This window comes from Rhyacophila brunnea, unplaced genomic scaffold (genome assembly GCF_057557595.1).
Source record: "Rhyacophila brunnea isolate RB1 unplaced genomic scaffold, BYU_Rbru_1.0 scaffold_1, whole genome shotgun sequence".
Taxonomy (NCBI): domain Eukaryota; kingdom Metazoa; phylum Arthropoda; class Insecta; order Trichoptera; family Rhyacophilidae; genus Rhyacophila; species Rhyacophila brunnea.
The window spans coordinates 45609543-45634146 of NW_028232751.1; the positions used below are offsets into that span (position 1 = coordinate 45609543).

General features: G+C 34.5%; 3 protein-coding genes across 7 annotated transcripts in view; 1 reads left to right on the forward strand and 2 right to left on the reverse strand.

Annotated features, from left to right (window-relative positions):
- Positions 1-2615, reverse strand: part of LOC147079851 (uncharacterized) — a 33122-nt gene extending 30507 nt beyond the window's left edge. The window contains exons 1-2 of the mRNA XM_085945688.1: positions 2602-2615; positions 2286-2413 (exon numbers count right to left, since the gene is read on the reverse strand). Of these exons, the coding sequence (XP_085801814.1) occupies positions 2286-2413; positions 2602-2615 (142 nt within the window). The remainder of the gene's footprint in view (positions 1-2285; positions 2414-2601) is intronic.
- Positions 2616-3136: 521 nt separating this feature from the next.
- Positions 3137-24583, forward strand: LOC147079852 (uncharacterized). 2 transcript variants are annotated; one of them, XR_015070429.1, is made up of 7 exons: positions 3137-3351; positions 4475-4685; positions 6228-6411; positions 6946-7014; positions 18216-18316; positions 21185-21381; positions 24234-24583. XR_015070429.1 is itself a non-coding variant. In XM_085945053.1 (6 exons), the coding sequence occupies exons 1-6, from the start codon at positions 3321-3323 to the stop codon at positions 24283-24285; spliced, it is 744 nt and encodes a 247-aa protein (XP_085801179.1). In that variant the 5' UTR covers positions 3137-3320; the 3' UTR covers positions 24286-24583. The 2 variants fall into 2 exon arrangements, 1 of the variants encoding a protein (XP_085801179.1); XM_085945053.1 differs by lacking the exon at positions 18216-18316.
- Positions 21739-24604, reverse strand: part of LOC147079853 (uncharacterized) — a 31376-nt gene continuing 28510 nt past the window's right edge. For 2 of the 4 annotated variants that reach the window (XM_085945027.1, XM_085945025.1), the window contains one exon: positions 21770-21909. Coding sequence is in view for 1 of the 4 variants with exons in the window: in XM_085945038.1 (XP_085801164.1) it covers positions 21866-21909 (44 nt within the window). In the remaining 3 variants the exon portion in view is untranslated. Of the gene's footprint in view, positions 21910-24604 lie in introns of all 4 variants that reach the window. The other 2 variants (XM_085945038.1, XM_085945026.1) reach the window with 2 other exon arrangements.

The following is a 24604-nucleotide window of genomic DNA, read 5'->3' on the forward strand; positions in this document are numbered from 1 at the left end:
TACATTAGTAATCCAATTAGTACTAGCATGGTTATGCGTAAGCATCGCATGCATGCCTGCGTGTGTGTGTATTATGGCATATAAAAGGTATAGAATGGGTATAGAATATATAATGTTACTTTACGGCTCACTTGATATTCAAAAACATGTTATCAATAATGAAGAATGAATTTTCACATTTGTTAGTAGAGCTCATAACCTTGTGTCGGTCGTACAACAATATTATTATGTAACAACACGCGTGAATTCCCGTTTCTTCTTTCATCACATTTTTCCCAGATTCTTTTCAATGATTAAAATCAAAAATGTGAATGTATTGTATGCTGCAGTGTAAGAGTGGAAGCTATGGGATGTATCTTCCATACAGCGATCGTGACCACTTAATACATCAGAAATACTCAGTCATGATAATAGATGACACCGATGACAGTACAGTACAAGGCCAGTTCAATGACCAATCAGAGCTCACTCATGGCCCAGCCAATCAACACTCGAGCTGCGAGACTATTTGTCACTGATGTCATGTCATTATTTTCAAATTTCATGTCAATTCTACATGTTATTTTCAAAACAAAAACAATCGTGCAATATTATTCGAGTGGACTGACATTGATGTAAATAAAATAAAATATAGTATAATATTATCTTATAGTGTCAGAATAATATTGATATTCGGTATTTTTAAACCGTACTGATAAAAAGGTTTTACAATTCGTACAGCTGATAATAAAATAAATTAATGGGTAGTCTAATTTTATTATATTATGTTTATATACACTTGTACATATACACAGATAGAGTAGCAAGTTTAACACTTCAGCTCAGCAAAAGATACCAGATTCTGCTTTTGCAAGTTTATGCGCCCACTCAAAACTCACCTGATGAAGAAGTGGATGAGGTATATGAAGAAATCAGTACGTTGAAAAATGAACAGAAATGTCACTTCACTATCATCATGGGGGACTTTAATGCACGAATCGGATCTCAACACCAGGATGATGTAGCGGTCGGGCACTTCGGACATGGCACCAGGGATGGCCGAGGAGACATGTTAGTGGAGTTTGCGGAAAACCACAATCTCTACATCATGGACTCATTCTTCAAAAAGAACCCTTCTCGAAAATGGACATGGCGAAGCCCAGCAAAACGAACCAGCAAAATCGACTACATCCTCACCGACAAGAAGGATATTTTTCTAGACTGCACAGTCATTAACAGATTTAATACTGGCAGCGACCACCGAATGGTAAGGTGTAAAGTACGATTTAACATCAAACGTGAGAGATCTAAACTGATGCAGAAGCCCAGAGTCCGCAGAGGCTTGAGAAGCAGAGTCGAATTCCAACAAGAGCTGGAGAACAGGCTAGCGGCTTTCCAGGCTGAAAATGACCCCATCTCCCTACAAAACACCGAGGCAATAACAAAAATCATTATAGAATCTTCGGAAGAGACAGTTGCTGCTGTGGTTGAACGAGTAAGCAAACTTTCAAAGGAAACGTTGGATCTTATGAAGCTGCGTAGGAGTACGAAAAGCGAGCAACAAGTTGCAAATGATCTCGAATACTCCACGCTGTGCAAAACTCTACGTAAAAACATACGAGAAGATCTTCGTAAGTTCAATATGAACCTTGTAGAATCAATTGTTGCGTCAGGAAGGAGCTTACATCGTGCGTAACTGGGATCATCGACTGGACAGCGGATTGACCCTGGCTGATGATGATGATGATATACACTTGAAAGTCCCTTGAAAATTTGCAAAATCTACCAACGCAAACATAAATATATAAAGAAGTTAACGCTTCAGTAAATTACATATAAAATGTCTATACTTATGTATTCTTACAAAAGTGTAAATGGCGACCATCATTGTGATTTAATTAATTAACATTACATTTTAAAATTATTGTTTCAGATTCCACATCAATATCCCGTCGATCGTTGGGGTTTTTTGACTGCGCAGAATAACAGCAAGCGATGAAAATTTATAATGTAATCTTCAAGCTACACAATATATGAAGTGCTGACAAATAATTAGCATGGTGTAATATTATTATTACATTATGATTTCCACATAAATTATTTATGTCGCTTAATTGCATAGACTTTTATTTATTTTTGTCACAATTTCGTTTTTATAATTATTAATAGTTTTCGGGTTCCGGGGCTCACATAGTCAAAACTTCTAGTGATGCCAATAGATGGCGCTAATCATAAGGGGCGCTAATTTTAATCAAAAAGTTTCAATCGTCGATGAGATTTGAATAATTGTGTCATAAATCACTTACCCGCCAATAGATTGAGTTGAACTTTGTATAACCTTAGTAGACCCGATAATAGTTGAGAGCTTAATCGAAGTGAATAACGTTCGGAGATAAACCCAGATTCCGTGCTGATGACTTCCATAAGATCGTCACTAAAACAAGTCAAATACGTTAAAACTCGTGTATTTTCACAAACAAACATTTTCTCCAGATATTAAATACGTTTATTTCAGTTCTTCTCACCATATTTCTGGAAGGGACGCGTTTTTAATTTGACTGGAAGGCACTCTTGCAAAGTTACTAGGCCAGTTAGCAACCCAACATAAATAAAATGGCCCACCTTTCTTCAGACATCTGTGGTGGTGGAACATTTTGTTCGTAAAATAAGAGAGCTTTTGCTAGTTTCATGAATATAACTCCTATTTTAAAAGAACGTAAGTGATTGCATTAATTTTCGCGATAACTGCCTGCACAAAGCATCCACCCGCCACCAATTTTAAAAACAACAACAAGAAGAGGTCCGATGTTCGTAAAAATGTTCGATGTCCGCCGGATATTCTTACAACTTAATTGTATTTGGCTGTTCGAAAGATTAATATGTTTATGTTTTGTGGTTACGTGAACATAAGGTATACATAAACAGGAATTAATTACGGTGTAATAGATATTAATCGGGCTTTCAAAATAATATAATGTTATTCAATGATGTTAAATATATTTGAAAATGTAGAAAAGTATTGGTCATTCAACGCGTGCTCTATATATTATTCCGAAATACTATAATTTTGAAGGCTCGGTACTATAGTTCCACTTTGGAAATATTACAACACTGGTCTAATATTAGTCTATGCATTCGTCTATGGGCATGTATTTTCAATGACATCGCGTGAGTCGTGTAAACTGTTGAAGTGTAAATCAAAAAGCTTTTTCCATACAAGAAATGCAATAAAAGAAACTATTTTTAGTCTCGTTTGTTGTAATAACTTTATTTTGTTTTATGTATTGGAAAATGACGGGAAAATATCTTTAATGACTTGATTTTTAATGTGAATACAAAATATGGCAGAAATAACTCAGCTGTCATGTATGAGTAAGTACATACGATTATTTTTAAATCGAGGTATTGTAGAGCATGTTATCACTATCAGTGCCCATCATTCGTAAAAGCTGTATTCATCATAGCGAAACTTACTGTTTATTGAAACATTAGGCAATGTTTTGTGTATTTTACGATGTCGATGGTGTCCCATTCTATCCGGCTGCCTGCTGGATTATTAATTTGGGTTAATGAATGCTTGCAAAATGCATCCATCCCTCAAATCAATTGATGTTCGTCAGTAGAACTCAAAATTCGGTGAGTTTTGACCACATGCCACTATCGACTTAAATTTTATAATTCAAATATTAAATGAATGCTAAAGGGTAAATCATTAGTAAATAACAATATGTATGCAATTTAAAGTATAGGTATTTATACATGCACAGTTTCAACGAGTAACGTACAGCGAATTTATTCAGGTTTACTTGCTTTATTGAAAATTTGGTAATGGTGCTGCAGATGACCGCATCATTTTTTATAACTTTCTTTTTAGACCAAACCCAACCTAACCTAATCTAACCCAACTTAATCAAACATAATCTAACCTTAGTGTGTGATAATGATACATCAAAATGTATGAAAATGTCAAGCTTTAAATTAACAATTATTGGATCGAAAAGCATCTTCGCTGACAGAAAAAGTTATAATATTTAATATAATTATTGTCTGCATGGGATAAACTGTTTCCTCCAAAAAATAATTATAAATGGTCATGCGGTCATCTGTGGCACTGTAACCGAAAATTTTCTGAAAAACTAAATATGTATTATGTTTAATCTATTTTAATATTATTTTTGTACTTTGATTAGCTCGTTATTTTTACGATTTTTTTACTATTAAGTGCAATTTTGTGATGTGTGTTTATCTCACATATCTGGTCAACCCGCCATACCTAGCCGCCTATGGCCGGGTCCCCAGGCTTGAGCCCTTTCAGTCCCCCCCCCCCCCATTTGTGGGGGTCATGTAGTAGATATATTCATTAAATAAGAATATCTTGCACACAACAGTTTATAGAACTGGTTAGTTACTGGGTTTGTTTTATGCTTGATGCATTCATGCATATGTGTCACAGTTATGATTGATAAACATGAAATGTTATAATCCTTTTTTACAGGCTTATTGGAGTTGGCTCACCGAGAATATCAATCCGGTGATTATGACAGTGCTGAACATCATTGTATGCAGCTTTGGAGGCAGGAGAATGCAAATACAGGAGTGCTACTTTTACTGTCCTCAATACATTTCCAATGCCGCCGCCTAGACAAATCTGCACACTTTTCGACGCTTGCCATCAAACAAAATCCTCTCCTTGCTGAAGCATATAGGTATTGCCTAGAATTAAAAATAATTATGCTTAGAACACTGGTTGATAACTCTATGTGAGATATCTAGAAATATTGAATGTGAGAATATAACTGCCATATTTCCAATTCTTATCAAAAAACTGCTGAGAAAATATTGCCTCCATTACTATTTATTATTTCAGGACAGCTATTTTAAGTCTAAGGGAACCTTTTCTGGAACTAATTGATAATGAAATGATTCCAGCTGCTGTTCCTCTGTCCACCCTCTACCAATGTCAACCAATTTTCTCTTCTTATATATTGACACTTCCTTGTCTTATATTCTGCTACTGAATAATAACATGTAGAAAAAAGGGATAAAACAAAGTTCCGATAAATAAAGCCATTTGAAGAAGTTATGATATAAACTTGAAAAAAATTAACAATTTGCAAGCATCAGAAAACATTTCCAAAGTTAATATTCACCTTTCAACTGTCATCTCAAATATAGTCATGTTATATTCGGACTAATATGTTGTATACAACATTCCGTCTAATTTTTATATTGTGTGTGTGGATCATCAACGCATCTGAGCAAGTGGTATAACCAGGGTTGGTGTCACCCGGTGCGGTAAATTTTTCATTAAAACATATTTTTAAGGTAATTATTAATTTCAGTGATTTTATATAATAATAACACTAACGATAATTTTTGAAATACATAAAAAATAGGAAATAGAGAAAAAATCATTCGTTAATAAAATATATTAAATACCTACTAAACTTGCAGAACGTTTTTTTCTATATATTTGTATGTTGGGTTGTTTTTGTTCAATATAAACACTTATGCAAAATAAACATTTATAAAAAATGTGTTTCTTTTCACCCTGACGAATGGGGTGTTTGTTGCAACAAATATTTTTCTTATTAATTTTTAACTACGTGTTTACAGTTATTACTTTCAAAAGTCCAAGTCTTCAAATTTTTCAATTTCTTAACAGGATCCCAGTGTGCTTTTTGACTCAAATTCCTTTTTAAAAGATACAACCTCCATTCAATACACTTCTTTCCAAACGTGAATTCTCCTTGCATATTTGCTGCAGAGCGTATGATGTGTTTGACACAATCATCTGTTTCCGAATAAACAAATATATCACCAATTCTTACTTTTTGCGAATGCATTGAAGATCGCATTTCTGTTTCGATGATTTCAGAGAGCCATTCCAATTTAAATTTATCGCAGGATTTCTTAATGATCGTATTTGAAATATCACATCCACTCCTTTTTGACATTTTTAGGGGATAAGTTTTCTATAATTAATAAGTATAATTGAGGCGGTCAGAGCAGAAGTGGCGTAACCCACAAAAATGTCTAAACGGAGTTAACCATTGGAAGAGGTTCCAGAGGTAATAGATAGACATTCATCATTTTCATATGTCAAGTCCAACTAGACATGGACGTACACGTAAGCAAGACGATGTCTAGTCCAGTTCGACATACAACTTTTAGAGATTAAGCAACTATATTTATCTTTCCAATGCAGATGCTCTCCTATAAGATTTAATTTTTGTTTGTGGTTTCAGCAATCTAGGAAATGTTTTCAAAGAACGCGGTCAGTTACAAGAAGCCTTGGAAAACTACCGACATGCCGTACGGTTAAAGCCTGACTTTATCGACGGCTACATTAACCTTGCTGCAGCCCTGGTAGCCGCTGGTGACATGGAACAAGCTGTCCAAGCGTACATCACCGCATTGCAATATAACCCTGTAAGTGTTCAATTTGGTATTTACAAATCCGTAATAGTGAATCCAGCTGATGCTTGAACCAAGTTGCATTTTGGCGTCTAAGTGCTATTTATCTATGCAACATAATGAATGCCTTCCAAACTTTTCACTGTTCGTATATTCGACCAGCGCATCTATACACAAGACTGCTATCGGCCGTTATCGAGGGTAGTTTTTCATATTTTGTATTGAAGTATTATAATTTTTACAATAAGTGCTGTTTTAACATCTCTCTTGGCTGTGCTAAATTTTTGAGTGAACGAGCAGTTTTGACTGTTTAACGGCTAACTTATTGTAACAACTATAATACCTCAATACAACATAATATGATAATCTACCCTCGATAATGGCCGAAAGCAGTCTTGTGTATAAAATAGATGCGCAGGGGTGCTTCTCAAGGTTTTCTTCAACGTGCATGGGTAAAAAATCAACGATAAATATATATCTTATCTTCACATTATCTGATTTTTAAGTGTGACGTTAAAAACGTTACTGATAATATTATTTTATTTTCAGGAACTGTACTGTGTGCGTAGCGACCTAGGGAACTTACTGAAAGCTCTGGGAAGACTAGATGAAGCCAAGGTACATGTCAATAATATGTTGTATTTATTTTATGTATGAAACAGATTTGTTTCATTCCCCAATTATATATTATTATTAAACTGGCGCTAGGGGCCGTTCAGGTCCATGGCCGACTGCACAACGTTTCTCCAGGCATCTCTGTCCAGCGCTCTCTCTTCCCAGTTGACTATCCCCAGCCTTTCCGCATCCCTTTGAATGTTGTCCGCCCATCTCCGTCGAGGGCGGCCAAGAGGTCGAGTGCCAGCTGGTGTGCCTTTGTAAATCCTATAGAGAGTTCTAGATCTTTCAGATCGTACAACGTGGCCCGCCCATCTGAGCCTTCTTGACCTCAGAATATTAGTGATTCTAGGTTGGTATCGGTCGAAGAGCTCAGCGTTTGTGCGGATGCGCCACCGGTGGTTCTCATTGACGGGTCCAAGTATTCTCCGGAGGATTCTGTTTTCAAACACTTGGAGCGCCTTTTCTTGTTTTTCTGTTAAACCCCACGTTTCACATCCATACATGACGATTGGCTTGATGACCACGTTATACACCCGGAATTTCGTTTTGATGGACAGCATTTTGGACCTGAACAGACGACTCAGCGCGAAGTACGCTGCATTTCCACTTCTCAGTCGGTCAGAGAGCTCTAGGGACATTTCATTTTTAGAGGTAATGTTGGAGCCCAAGTACTTGAAGAGAGAGGTTCTCTCGAACGAGGAGTTTCTTATTCCAATGTTTCCAGAGGGTTCAATGCCTCTTGTCATTTTCAAATACCTGGTCTTTCCCACATTTACTCGTAGGTTCAACCTTTTCGCTGTGTCCTCCAGAGGAGTGAAAATATCTCTGACTTCTTCTTCAGATTCTCCGAGCACCACCAAATCATCTGCGTAGCCCAATATTTTATGGGACCCATTCAGGGTAACTCCACCTTCTGCTTTCAGAGCTTCTCTAACGGCTTTCTCTAAAGCTAAGTTGAACAGCATGGGTGATAAGGAGTCGCCTTGTTTTAGTCCTGCTGTCACCTCAAAAGATTCTGATATACTACCTTGCATATGAATTCTACTTCTGGATCCGTCCATGCATACTTTTATTATATTTATAAGTTTTGACGGTATTTCAAATTCTTTCAATATATTCCAGAGAGCTTCTCTATCAATAGAGTCATATGCGGTTTTAAAATCTACAAAGAGACAGTGTACATCTTGGGCGTATTCCCATTTCTTTTCAAAGATTTGGCGCAGTGTAAAGATTTGATCGGTAGTACTGCGGTTTCGTCTAAAGCCGCATTGGTAGTCACCAAGAATGTTTTCGGCATATGGTAGAATTCTTTCGAGAATAATGTTCGACAGAACTTTGTATGCAGTAGGAAGAAGAGAGATGCCACGGTAGTTTGCACAGTTGAGTTTGTCCCCTTTCTTGAAGATAGGACAGACCAGTGATTCTTTCCATTCTTCAGGGATCTTTTCTTCCTCCCATATTTGTTGCAGTAGCTCAAGCATGGCACTAAGAAAGGTTTCTCCTCCATGCTTGAGAAGCTCCGATGGAATATTATCGTTTCCTGCCGATTTGTTATTCTTTAAATAACTCAGTGCTCCCATCAACTCTGCCTTATTTGGTGGCGGTATAAGAGGTTCTGCTGTCGCGATTTCTGGCGATTCCAAAGGTTCATCTGGTACAGAGCGTTGAAGTAAGTTTTCAAAATGGGACTTCCATATGTTTAGCACTTGCTCTTTGTTTGCCACTATCTGACCCTGTTGATCTTTGATTTGTAGCGTGCTAGGTTGAAAGCCTCTTTTTTCAAAGCTCACTTTCGAGAAGAATGATCGAGTTTTATTTCGTTTTGCTTCTTCTTCCATCTGCTCAAAATTACTTTTGATGAAGCTTCGTTTGCACTTTCTCAGATGCTTTCGGACATTTTTGCACGTCTCGCTATATCGTTTTTGTGCTTCTTCGCTCTGCGTATTTTGCAGATAGAGCGCTCTTTCTGCTCTTCTCTCCTCCACCATTTGTCGGCAAGTGTCGTCGTACCAAGGGCACTTTACTTTCTTGGGTGCCAGTCCTATCGAGACTTCAGCAGCTTTTACCATTCCTTCTTTTAGTCTCTTCCACCTCTCATCGATACTCCAGGCTTCTCCTTCGGTGAGTATTCCGATTTGGTTTTGTAACTCTTTTCTGTAGCTATCTCTTCCGTTTGGAGTTGTCAGCTTTTCTATATGGTACTTCACTCTCGTCTTCGCATTTGCGTGCGCTGTCTTTTTAAGTTTTTCCCTAAAGGTTGCTATCGATAAGTTGTGGTCCGTATCACAGTCAGCGCCTCTGTAGCTTCGAATGTTTTCAATAGCTTTATGGTGTCGTCTATCAATTAGAAAATGGTCAATCTGGTTAAAAGTCTTCCTGTCCCTTGAATTCCAAGTCACTTTATGTATATTTTTACGAGGAAAAGTGGTACTTCGGGCGATTAAGTTTTTGGCGCTGCAGAAGAGAGCCACTTTTTTACCATTTTCGTTAGAATGATCATGTAGGCTCTCTTTTCCAATAAATGGTCTGAATACAGCTTCCTTCCCTATTTTCGCATTGAAGTCTCCTAGCACACATTTGATATCATGTCCCGGTAGCCTGTCAAAAGTCGCTTCAAGGAGATCATAGAAATTATCCTTTTCGGCCTCTTCTGAAGTCTCTGTCGGGGCATGTACATTCACAAGTGATATATTAAACCATCTTCCTTTGATTCTGAGCACACATATGCGCTCGTTTACGGGTTCAAAAGAAAGTATAGCATCTGCTACTTCTCTGGCGACCACAAAACCTGTTCCGAAAACATGTTTCCCTTCTGTGTTTCCGCTATAGTAGATAACATGCTGTCCGACTATAAGTTCTCCGCTATCCGGCCAACGGGTTTCCTGGATGGCGGTAATTTGGACTTTGATTGATGGATTTTTTGTATTTATTAATACATCCGCGTGAATAATGGTTAGTTGTCGGCTTAACAACACCTAATTATTTGTCAAGTATTGATACAAAAATAATAAATTGTATCCCACAATCGTATGTATTAAAATATTAATGCCAGCAAAGTAAAACAAACTTTTTTTTGCTCTTAGAGCAAATTTGTAATTTGTGTTTATCTCACTTATTTGCTTGACCTGCCACGTCGCCCCCCTGAGCTTGGGCCTCCAGGCTAGAGCCCCCAGAGTACCAAAATTGCATTCCTACCTACTTATTTGATAAAAAATTATATATACATAACGCATGACGAAGAACCAAATGTACATTTTCCCATGTATTTGTATATCAATAAAATGACTAATTATTATGATACCTGAGCTTGTTTCAATAAACGTAAAAGTCTTTAGCCTTACTTACTTAGTTTGTCAGAAATAGGAGGATATTCTTCATTAACCGATATCCAGAAAATAGCATAAGCGCTTTTATAGAATTTTCGGCATTGGTTGCAAAATGGTTTCGAATCCAGTCATATTGATTGTATGAAAGTAATGATGAAATTTCTTTTGAAGCAAATTTAAATGTTTTTGAGATGGATCCAAAATTAATTGCTTGTTTTCATTGGTGGTCTGGTAGAGATCCTTGTCTTAGCTCCTTCTAATTTATCAGATCACGTCAATTTGTTCATTCTGACCTTGCATTGTTTTATTAAGTTCATGCAGGTGCTCAGATGTATTACCAGCCATGTACGCAAATTTGGCTATTAAGTAAGTATTGTATAATATACAAAATTATTTGTGTTTTTTTTAACAATGCTCCGCGGCACACCGGTTGCGAAACACTGGCTTAGAGCAATGTTTTTTAACCTTTTTACATCCGCGGACCACAAAAAAATCAAAAAATGTTTTGCGGACCATCAACATTGGAATAAAATAATAAATATTTATATTTACACTATTTTTGAAACAACAATTGTCGAAATATATTACAACCCCACTTCAAATGTTCGGTTTCCAGGAAACTATTTTTGAACTGCAGAAAATTTTTGCAGCCCACCAAAAATTTTCGCGGACCACCGGTTAAGAAACCATGGCTTAGAGCATGGGTGGCCAACCTTTTCAGCAGCCGGGCCAGATTCTAAAAATTAGATTTTCTACCGGGCCGCACAACTGATTTTTTTATTACACAAAACAAAAAATAAATATTTATATTATAAAATATACTTATTAAATAAAATAAAACAAAGATGAGAATCAAACATATTTATTAGATTTTTTTTTAAATAATAAAAAATAAACAAAATAATATAAAAATAATAAATGTTAGTGAGAAGTTTGATTTTGTGCGGCAGAACTAAGTGCATCAATATCGATATCGGATGAGGTTGTTCCTACACGCAAACAGTTATCCAAATGCACATCAGTGATTCATGTTCTCACTCGGGATTTGATATGCTTCATCCGACTAAAAAGCAGTTCAGAGTGTTTCCAAATAGCGAGGTCATTATTAGAGCATGTATGTAAAACTCTTCCAAACCAACCTGATGGAATTTCTCCTTTAACTGTTCATCGCAACATATTTCACAATATTCCATTTGGGAGTATGTGCCTGTTTGCATGCGAATTCAAATTCGAGTGAGCCAATATCGAATCTTAGTTTGCGAAATTAGCACATCTAGCGGCAGCATTTGATATTATTTTTATTTTCTCACTGCTCCACGGGCCACAAGTTGACATCCAACGGGCAGGATGCTGCCCATTGGCCGCGGTTAGCCACCCATGGCTTAGAGTATCAAACAATATTGTATTTTTGTTTTTGGTTTGTCACAGTGTATACTCAGTGTAAAAAAACCAAATACAAAATCAAACCAATTCTAAAAATTTCGAGCAAAATAATACGGTCAAACACGTTCCATATGACACACCTAGCAACCTTCAACGACACAGCTGTTGAGAATGGGCGTTTTAGTGAATATAATATATTTTTTTATAGTGAATGTAGAGCAAGTAGGTACATATAGAAACTTAATAATATTAACTTCCAAAAGTTACAATACATTGAAAATACACCAAATAGTTTAAGTCAGTATGGAGTAGAAGAGAATTCAATTCAATCCTGACATTTATAATTATTTATGTCATACACATACATATTATGTTTATTGTTGTAGAATGACGTCAGCATTTCTAAATAAAACTCATTTTTCATAATTAATTTCTATACTTTACATGATTTTGAATAAGTGTAATATGCCCAGTGCTGTGCTGTTTCGAAAGGAAATGATATTTTTCTCTTTTTTTCACAAATACAAAAAGGAAATCTGTAAAAATAGACACATACATATGGCATATTGACAACTATAGGGCCCCAACTGCAAATTTGTAGAAACCGCCATTTGATGTTAAAATGTGACTTAATAAATCTTTATAATTTTTTGAAAACGTTTATCATACAGGCATTTCTTTAAATTTGGTTCAATCTCAACTAGTCATGCTAGTTGCAGATGTGGCCCGACCTTATAACTGTAAATAGATGTTGCAATACTTATAATTGTATATTCTCTAGATATAGGCCCAACTATTTTTTTAACCATAGAGGTTTGGTTATTTGGCTATCAAAAGGCATTTAAAAATTTCATATTATTGTGTAAAAAAACGAAAAATGAATAATTGACAAATATGGCCCTATAGTCATCAGTATGTGATATGTAAAATGCTCATGCGTAATGTCATAGATTTATCTTTGATTAATTTTATGTTTGATTTTCAGGTTTTGCTGTCTTGTAATAATTTGTTATTGTCCATTCATTGATATTTTTACAGTTGTTTCCTGCACCTGTCTAAACATTAATTTAGGAATGCACGTTTCGGAAATTTTACCACCTGAGTGTCCGACCATCTCAGAAAATAATATTCTTGTGTGCTATTCTTAAATTTGAGCATAGGAAACAACTGTACATACTTTCATTATGGTACAGTTAAACCAGTCTTTTTAATCTCCCATTCCTAAAAAACAATTTTCACTATTCCTACCAATTATTAGAGAAAAACACTGCATAGTCAATAAATTTTCATTCATAATTTCAGATTTTAAAAATGAAATATGAGAACACAATATTGTTACCAATCCGGGATAGTTTGTATACCAAATTGACAAAAATAACACATCTACATACACACTATTACATTAAGTATTGACATTTTATTATTATATAGGTAATTATGCTGATATTGTGGACTGGTTTGCCGATTTCATTTCTTCTTGACCGGATATATGCCACAAGCGCCCTACAAAACCGGCCATAGAAAATGACATACATTACATATACTGGCCCTGCGCATCTATTCTATACACAAGACTGCTATTGGCAGATATTGAGGGTAGATTATCATGTTTGTGGAATCATAGTGAAACACTTAAACGTGACATTATGCTAAAATATAATCAATATCATATTGATTTTAAGAAATGCTTCCTCAGGTAAAAAAAGTGCGATGCTATGCAGAGTTGTGCTACGCATGTTGCATTTATACAATAACTAGCAGTATCACCCGCCGCTGCCCAGCAGCCCGATTTTGTAACTATCGACTCGTGTGTGCGAGAATTGTGCGACATGACAAGTTATTATCGCCCATTTCATGTCGTATACCATAATACCTATTCTGGTAGCCACTCGCTAAGGACTCTTTTAACTCGCGAGTAACCAGTTGGCAACACCGAGAAAATTTATGTCTATGGTACGAGATGAAATGTCAAACGAAATTATTATATTTGTTGGGTATGTTTGTGTATAATACCTAAATATTCAATTAATTTAGTATAATATGATATAGTTATTTACGTAGAAAATAACCTCCCATAAATGCGAAACCATACAATATCGTATAAATATAAAATAAACACAGTGCCTTCAATAACATATATTTTTATGTAGGTATTTATTCATTATAAAATATTAACATAATTGAACTCAAGATAACTAGTAACATCGCGAATAATATAATTTGGCATCTTTATTGTTAATTGGTATAGCGTAATTTCCGTGTTCTTTCCGTGAGCGATACTCATTCATTTTGACGTTTTGATTTTCAAGGTCACTGTCACATATGAAACGAAATATCAAAATACACATGTAAATCAGGAAATAGGTACACGAATTTACATCGTTCGTCGAGCAAAAGAAAGGAGAAGTTTCAGTTAAGTGATCTTAATTGAAATCAGGTAAGGTTATATCCGTCTCAACATTATACCTACCTACGACTTTTTAATTCTCCATGGATATAATATTATAAACGTCATGATGGGTCAAATTGTCATCTTCTACGTCTTTGATTAATTTTAAGCTGTACAACCATATTTATATTTTCGCATTGGAAACTCTTCACGCTTGTAGGTAGGAACATTAAACTTACGACAAAATATACAATACTATACCTATATTGCGTCAGAGTTTGTGAAAGATATCTCACAAGCTCTTGGTTTAACCGGAAATTAAAAAATCTGTTTCGCAGATGATTATGTGATCCTAAAAGTGCAGCAAAAGTAACTATTTCTGGGATTGACATCTTTTACAATAATTGGGTGAATGATACAAATATATAGCAATGCTTTGGCGAAATATAAAATAATAATATGTAATTATTCTCGCGAGCCCAATAATAAAATAGTATCTTTTCGCAGCCTAGCCTTTCATTTTTGACAGCTCAAAACATAACTATGTTATCGGCGCGAGGCATCAACGCGCATGCCCACCGACTCAAGGCGTATGGGCGACTCTAGTCACGAGTGCCCTTTGGTATGGGCAATAATGTCGACGCGGATTATGACTAATTCAGGTAGTGATAAAGTTACAACATACCATATTTCGATAACATATGTCACGTTGGCGAATAACTATGATGTCCCACACGAGTCGTTAGTTACTGAATCGGGCTGCAGGAGTGGAATGGCTTAATATTTGAAAATTAAAAATTCTAAATTTAATTTGTATACTGCAAAGGATTGAATTTAAAAAATACGGAATCGCGATAGAAATGTTTACGCCAAATCATCAGATTGTCTATATACAATCTGTCAGAGCTGAAAATTGCACATAGGGTGAGTCTCGCTGAGTCTTTTTGAATTGGATTCATTAGAAAATTTGGCAGCATTCGTTGCCCGCGCCGCGCTGTCTCAATTGTCTCCCTACCGATTAGCGATTCTAATAACACAATTATTTGCATCTAACTTTGCCATTTGACCCCCGATCGAGCTGAAATAAACGCCAATATTTTTTAAATATACACATTCTAGCGACATTTTCTATGAAAATGGGGTTTGCAGCATTAACTGCCGCGTTTCAAGGACCTGTACGCGGCGGCCTTTTTCCGCAAAAACCGTAAAACTGTCCCCGGGGTGCAACGGGTTAAATCTGAAATTCGAGACAATGATAACGCACACCGGCTCGTCAGCCTCCGTCCACCCTCCAAATTTTGTTGAAATCCGACTACATGTGTGAATTTGTCTAAAGAAAAACCGACACCAGGACGGTACATACAAACATCCAAATATTATATTCTTTAATAATAATAAAATAAAAAGATTTCTGACTAATTCATAGTTTTAATATTTTTTATATATAGGTACTTATTTTAAAAATATCATTAAAAAATATAAATAAAAATGATTTCAAGTTATATCTACACATTTATATTTTTATAAAAATTGATGTTCTTTAAAATATTTATACCTCTAAGGGCGTGCGCACGACTCACCAAAGTTACATTGCAATCGGATTAATGGTATAGGAATGCATACAAATAGAAGAAGAAGTTGGTTGTACTAATTTAGAAACCTTTGGAGGTGTGCGCACAACAACCGACAAAAGTTTCATCGCAATTCATTTTCAGTTAATTCTGTTTTGTATGACCCACGATGTTATAAGCCGATGCTTAAGCCACTCGGCCATCCTTTACCTTAACATGTTACAGGATATGAACTGAAAGTTTTGATGATTGACTCTAGAGATTCTTGTTTTATAAGTTTTATCATTTCCGTATCGAATTTAAAAAATCTTTCCTGTTTTTTTATGCCTCCTCACCACTAAATACCCCAACGCCTCATAATCCACAAGACACTGCGAGGAGAAGGAACGTCTCATCATTTTTTTTTTTTTTAATGAACAGGAGGAGAGACAAGACTAAAAATTTTGATTTGTTTTAAAAAAATGGCTTCTGTGTTATTGTTAAGTTGAACTTTATTGTTGTACTTAGGCATTGTGTAATTTTCGCAAATTAGTTTCACTGCCAGTAAAGGGCATTTATTTACATAATTTTTTAATATTACAAGCATTGATTAAACGGAATGAAACCAAATTCTCTTGCTCGGTCACTGGAAATAACATTGCGAGAGTTACATGATTATTTGAAAACAATGCCAATCTACTTTCTGAAATTTTCGATAGATATTTTCTTGTTACAATTTTTTGATATTAATTTATATTATTGTTTTCATATTATTTTCGTTTAATCCACTTTCGTACATCACTCTTTTATTAATTGTGTTCATATCCTTTATTTTTAAATAAATCAACACTAATTCTATTCATTTCTATTTCTTTCAAAATATACTTTATTTCTATAAACAAATTACCATGGATATGTTTATATTATAAATTATAATCACCTTTTCTTCGACATTCCATAATAAAAACCATACATAGATTTTTATCATTCTTATGATTATTCTTACGTTTTCATATTACGTAAAACTTAATTAATGACTGTCATTGTGTGATTCTTCAAACAAATTCTTCGGATGAAAAACAGATCAGCATTCCAAAAGTAAATATGATATAATTATTAATCTATTGCATTTATTCATGACAAGATCATAAATCGCTTTGTAAATCAATCCGAAGATTACCTTGTCACTATTTTACAAGAACCACATCTCACTTCAAGGTTTGCAGATTTGGCCTCTTTCATTACTGTTGTTCATTTAATTATAGCATTCCACTAGAATAATAATTATTCTTTATACACAGATTTTATCAATTATAAATCTGGAGTTAAATGACTATGGGTAGTCACCATTTGAACGGTTAATATCATTGAGCGATAGGTAGGTTTATGAGTTCCATATCATTCATTATACTGTAATATATGAAAAATTTCGGCATACTTATAAATAGCATAGTGTAAAGCCCTAAGAGTGACTATATTATAACTTGTGATAGATAGCTTGTTTGATTATAATATATGTATATGGGGATAAACAACTCGTGCCGTGTCAGCATATTGATCGGCAATATTAAATAACTGACCGCAATTACGAATTTCTTAATATTCATTTCCCGTAGTGGCAAACTCAGTAAATAGCTCAATGTATTTATAATTTCTGCAGTATCTGTAATAGTTATTTCCTAAATATTCTCTTCCCGGGAAAAACACATCGCACCCTATTGTCATTGTATTTATTATATTGTACCGATTTTACCCCTGTACTGATGTAACAGTAAATAAACTCTCGCTTCTCCATCATCACGAACAACCACGACTGTCTTTCATCTGCATCACCTATCTACCTACCTATAGATTCCTACACGTACATAATTAACTTTATTTGTACTGTGACTTGTATTATGTTAAACTTTATGATCATTTTTTTTTTTCATTTCTACATATTGTAGCAATGCAACTTGTCAGAAACTCATTATGATGAAAGCATAATATTATAAACTATTCGTTAGACCCAATTTCTTTTGTAGGTGTCACTACCGGTAAATTTTCTTCTTAATAATTTTGATAAACGAGTTGTTGTAACATACGTCTTATTTTTCTAAAACATTTTGGCAAAGCAATAAATGTACATAATAATAAATAGTACAGCAATAGCTCAATACTCTGCTATAATTATAACGATACTGTGCACATTTTAAACGGTTTGACAGAAACAAAATCTTTAATGCATGGTTGGTAGCAACGTTCATTATTGACAACTGGATTCGTTCATTCCTTGTTGCTCCAAGAATGGCTTTTCAAAATGTGTCATTTAAAAATAGGTTATGTTGAACCGTTTTTTAGTTTATTATCATTCAAGTTGTACATTTGTCGTTAGGTTGTGTGAATTTTCGCAGACCCGGCTGACAATCACTATCATATGTGTTTTAAACACGTTTCAATTGGTAGTCATATTAATATCAATCAATTTAAACACATTGTTTTATAAATTACTCATATTATATCACACATAATTGAACGAATATTTCTAATTTCATTGTATTTTTATAATATCAGAGATTAGGTGTTTGGAGAGTCTCCATCTTGGAATTACCTGCGTTTTGATACAATCGTTTGGACAACGGACGGGCCCAATCGAGCATTCTGCTGTTGGAAAGGTATAGTAGACTGCTTCCCTGTCCCCCCAACAAAACGCTATGGGCTCCGGGCTTTCATATACGACAACAAGATTTAATGATTTTCACACTGTTTTAGTTCAAGATTTTTTTCTATGGATGCGGTCAGTTACCATCAATTTATGCGTAAGCTTTAACAATTACATTTATACAAACAATGAAGAGTACGCTGGACTCCGTGGCTTTGTTCTAGCAAGTGCTCGTACCCAAATTTATTTTGAGTGTATTCTTTCACCCGATATCCAAGTTTACTCTTAATTGTCTGTTCTGCTTTTGGCGTAGATTTCAATATTATTTTTTTTATTTTCAGGAAGGATTTTTGCAGTCATCTTGTATTTCAACATGTTTTTTGATTGTTTTGACTGTGTTAGTAATTCTTACAGATGGGGCATTACAAATTTTTCTTTTTTGGAAGTTTACAGGTACTGTTTGTTTTTTAGTGTCCAATGATCGTAACCTGTAAGCATTTTATTTTCTCTAGGCTATAAGGCGTAAATTATTTTAAAGCGTAAATGTTGTGATATTAGAGTATATTACTTGGTCGATGTGATATTGATAATATGCTCAACAAAATAATATGTTTTATTTTTCAATACATTTTAATCAATCAATATGCAGATTTTTTATTATATTTATTAATTATTTTAATATACAAAGTATTTGCTATACCTACTCATTTTATTATAAACCCATTTTCACTGGATTAACATAATATAGTATATGAAAACTTTTCAATAACCATTCGAGAATTTTTATTAATTTTATTAAAATTGTGAATTTAGTTGTCAAACTGAAAAAAACATGAAGTTTATTTTTAAATTGTATTTCGCTTAAATTTGAGAAATGTTGTCAACATGTGCGGAAATTTAATATACGTACTGTGAAAAGAATTTATTTTTATATTAATATTGAATAAAAATTGTCAAACAATAATTGTTGTGTGATACGGGCTGTATGGTTTTAAAACCGAAGATCCCCGACGTTATTCGAAGTAGGTATTCGGGCGTGAGCAACTCAAACCGTCGCTCGCGAAGACACGTTTCAGGAAGAAAAAATATGTACATATTGGTTTTGCATGCAACTCTTTCTCATTGCAAAAGCATTAATCCATATAAGATTTCTGGGCGCTTTCCGACAGACGAGCGAAATGGTATATCGCTCCCATGAACAAGTCTTTAAAATAGCCGGTTAAAAACACATATTAGAATTTGTTTTTGTATATGAACTAATGACCACGGTAATAGATCAGAACACTTTTAATAAATCAAATATAAATGAAATACTTATTTAAAAAAAATATTTTTTTCGCATAAATTGAGTGGGTGGGTGTTCACCGCTCCAGCGCTCTCAGGGGCACATCGCCACTGGTTCCACCCATTTATAAGTTTTAGCCACCAAATGCTATCAAAAACAAATGTCAAAATATTATATTATAATTATTTATATTATGTAGCCGCATGAGCGAGTGATAATGTGTCACATGATCTTTTTCATGTGTTTCGATCCAGGGCATGGACATGGATTTAGTAGATTCAGCAAGTAGATATGTAAATACGACGGTTATAACCGGTTACCCGGTTAGTTATTCGCAGAATAACCACTAACCGGGTAGTATTTTCCCTCTGGTTAATTGGAAGCCCTACTCTTAGATATTAAAAAAATTAAAAAAAGTGTCCCAAAGATGGGTTTATAAGCCTGAAACAACTGCAACATAAATAACTCATATCGTAAAATTAACAAAAAAATCTTAACCATTATAATGTGGGTCTAAAGCCAGTTCAATTAATTGGAAAGTTCATGCTGCAAGCTCAGTCTAATTATTTTAATGTTATTTATCTCGTCATCTTATTAAAAATCTATTTTAAATAATACACATTATATTAAATTATTATTTCATATTCGATAATCATATTAAATCCTTTGTTTTTACTGTAATATAAAAGCTACATGTTGACAGATATATTATACTGTTATCACTTATTAGTGTATTTTCAAACAGGAACTTTTTGTCCATGTGGTAAAACTGTGAACTAACAAAGCCCATCCTGTGCAATTGTTTGCTTTTCTGTTTTCAAATGAGGCACGCCCCAAAATTGATGCTTTTTATAACAAAAATATCTCTAAAACGATCAGGAGAGATGTTAGAATTATTAGTAAACTTTTGGTTTAATGCGAAGAAGAAAAGGAGTCGGAGAAGTTTTCTATATGAGACTACAGCGACTTCCTGTAATCGACGAGTTCTTGTTGTCGGAGAGTAGTTCACTAAACAATAGCATAATTACAATTACATTCAATCTCAAATATTTGTTTTTTAAATACTGTGACAATCAAAATAACTAGGAACCAATAATTTGTGATATAAATAATTAAATGCTCTTTCAAATTCATTAAGAGCATACTTCAGTGAAACGGCAAATAATTTTCAACAGTAGGTGTGATGAAATTTCTCACTAGTCGCCAATCGAGGCGGACAGTCGAAAACATTCTTAAATCATGTAAAGATGACTAAAAAACTTAAGTATGTACTTAAAAAAGAAAACATGTCAATGAATATATTATTATTATTAGTAATATAACATTAAATGGAGGCATGCTGGATATGACAAAATTTCATTATATTATGTAATGCTAGCAGATGGTCAAATCAAACTATGTACTGTACTCTTTTCACCATTTACATATCTATTTAAAACTGGCATATTATTAATTCCATCCATTAAGTATTATCCTATACTCACATATGCATTATTTTTTTTATGTAGAATATGCGTAGTTATATACTGTATTTATGTTTCAACATTTTTCATTACCATTATGGCATATGCTTTATATTTTTCTTTTGTTATTTAGGCATGTTATCTAAAGGCAATAGAGACAAGACCGGATTTTGCCGTAGCCTGGAGTAACTTGGGTTGCGTTTTTAACTCACAAATCGAAATATGGCTGGCGATACATCACTTTGAAAAAGCTGTTGCACTGGACCCTAATTTTCTGGATGCCTATATCAATCTCGGAAACGTTCTCAAGGAAGCTAGAATATTCGATAGGTAAGTACATATTTATTTTACATTTAATATGTTACCCAAGATCTGGTATGAATATGGTATTTGCAATTACGCAATATGAAACAATATCATTCAAATTACCTCCCTGCAGATCGATTTCCTAACTATCGAGGCCCGAGGTGTAACATGAGTTGGCAACACTGCCAAAATTGCCAAATAAAACAAACGAAGCCGAGATAATCGATGTCTTTGGTACAAAAAAATAGAAACGTCAAACGAAATCAATATGTTTGTTAATTATGTATATGTATAATACGTATATATTCGATTGATTTAGTATAATATGATGATATGGTTACGTACAAAATAACCTCACATAAATGCGAAACCACATAAATATTATTACACTATAAAGCAAAATAAACAAAATGCTCTTCAATAACATCCTTTTAAATGTATTTATTCATTACAAATGTATGTAGTAACATTGTGAATAACATAGTTAGGTATTTTAATTCTGTTTATCTCACAATTTCCGTGTTATACAGCGATTTATGTCTTTTGACATTTCTGGAACAGAAGAAAACATAAGCTTTAATATAGATACCTTATCAAAAACATGATGAATCTAAAAAGGAGGAAGGGTGGCAAGAACTCGACGATATGTGCGTATGTATCTTATAAATTTGACAATTAAAGGTTCAACAATCACTATATTTTCCGTCGGAAAATATTCATACATTTTACAAATCTAAATATCAAAATAAACAAGTCGTGTGCCAAAATAACAATATATCGTGTGAGAATTTGCGAAAGATATCTCACAAGCTCTTTGTTTAACCGGAAATTACCAATACATTCGCAAAATATTAAATAATATATTAATAATTATTCTCGGGAGTCCAATAATTATATCTTTTCGTAGCTTTTCACTATTGACAGTTCAAAACGATCGACGCGAGGCACTCTATCATGAATCAATTAATTAGTCTATGACCCAATGCGCATACCCACACACTTATTTGTTGTATGGGATGTTAACGATACTAGTTCACCCGGTCAATAGTGTCGACACAAATTTGACTCATTCCGGTAAAGATATAGTTACAACAAAGCAAAAACCAATACGTCACAATCGAAATCATTTGCGACTGACTTTGAATCTCCCGAGTTACAACATAGCGCCCTTGCAGCTCACGATCCGCCTTCGGCAATTTTTCATGACTTTCACACATTTCAGGCTCTATCGTTAAGCCTTTCAAGAGTTTGTAGATTGTTCGTATAGACACTTCCTTTCGCATAAGCCCACAAAAAGAAATCCAACGGTGTCAAGTCGCATGATCTTGATGGGCAATTGAAATTGCTGTCTTGAAATTAAACGGCCATCGAACTTTTCTCGCAATAAAACCAGTATTTCCTGAGCTGGATGTAGCCCTATTCTGTTGAAACCACATGTTTTCCAAATCGAAATCTTCTAATTTCGATCACAAAAAGTCAATAATCATTTGCCTGTAGCGAACGTCATTAACGCCACGTCTCAGACCAAAAACAGTAACTGTTGGAAGAATGTAACAGCCTCAGTTGAATCGGCTGTTATGGGTGTTTTTGCACCCAAATATGGCAGTTTTGCTTATTAATATACCTATTAAGATGAAAATTTGCTTCATCACTGAATTTACTTGAAAACCTGCTCTTTCAAGACTCAATCGGCGAATCTGTGATGCTGCTCATGGTTTTTTGGCTTTAGTTATTGCGTGAGTTGGATCTTACATGTGTGTAGGTGAAAGTCTTTCTGCAAAATTCGTCATAAAGGGCCGTATGAGGGGCCAAGTCACTGATCTTCTTGGAATTGACATTTCTAGCTCTTTCGCATGAATGGGCTCGATGAACAGGTGATCCGAAACACTACCGGTTTCTTCAAAATTTTTAATCAGCTTCTGAATACAGTCTTCAGTTGGGCAATGATTTCTATCGAATGATGACCTTAATTTTCGCAGTACAACCATCAAAGATTTGTTATTATCGTAGTATTATTATACGATTTTTATGCATTCGAAACGATTCATTGTGTTGGTTTGTAAACTTTCAACTGACAATACAGTACTCTCTCAGATACATTTCATCACTGTCACAACACCGTTGTATATTAAGCAAACACATTTGTCCTTAGTTTCAATAGTACCCAGTCTTCTTCACAATCACTGCTCAATTGATACATTCATTGTTTTTTACTCATTTTGGGGTAAAATATTTTTGATAAAAAATCAACTGCAGCGACGACACGTAATGTGGTGCAACACTAAAATTTAGACAGAACGGCGTTGCCAGCAAGAAAAATACGCACCTAATTCCACAATAATTTTTTTTTTTTTTTTTCCGACCATGTCCGATCCTAATAGGATCATATGGGCCTCCACAGAGTAGAGGTTTGTATTGACAAATTTTGTTTTTTACGAGAAATGGATGTCAGCCACTTGCTCAACCTATTAGGTCCATACCCTGACTCACACACAAATTGAAAAACAATATGTGTACTTGCCAGACCCAGGATTCGAACCCGAGACCCACGGCGTGATAGTCCAACGCTCAAGCCGCGTATAATAATATTATGTAACCTTCACTCACTGACAGTGGAATTAAAACTTATTCGTAAAATAACAATAATATGGTTATTCTGTTGCGATTTCAATAAAATTTATTTTCAAATAAATGTTATTTAATACTTTATAAAGTTTTTGCTTCTACCTGCCATCTTTGACCAGACATTATATTATTTTGTATACACGTTTTTTTGTGATTGTTCATCTAAATAATGATATAAAAATGGACTAAAGGTTAGGTACCTCACCTCCTCAGGCTAATGAATATACAACTTTTGTGTCTTCTTTTTCCAGATATGACAATTCTGATAATCAAATTCTGACGACTCTAAAGTGGAAAATTTGATAAAGAAGCTAAATGAGACATGAGTGGCCAAAGCGACCATTCCTAACCGCCCGCCTGTCTGATATGTACACATCTCTGATGCCCGTCTCACACAGCGTGCGAGACAAGCCGTGCGACAGAGTCATCTAGACGGCTGTATCTGTCTATCATTATTTTCCATTATTAAACTAACTTGTTATTTTTGTACTGTGGTTAATATTTACGAGCAATATTTGTAAAGCTAATAATAAGCATATTGCTTGCGATAATACAAGTTAAATAAAAGATATACTTACAAATAAAATAAAATTAAATACAATTTTTAATAGGTATTATTAAA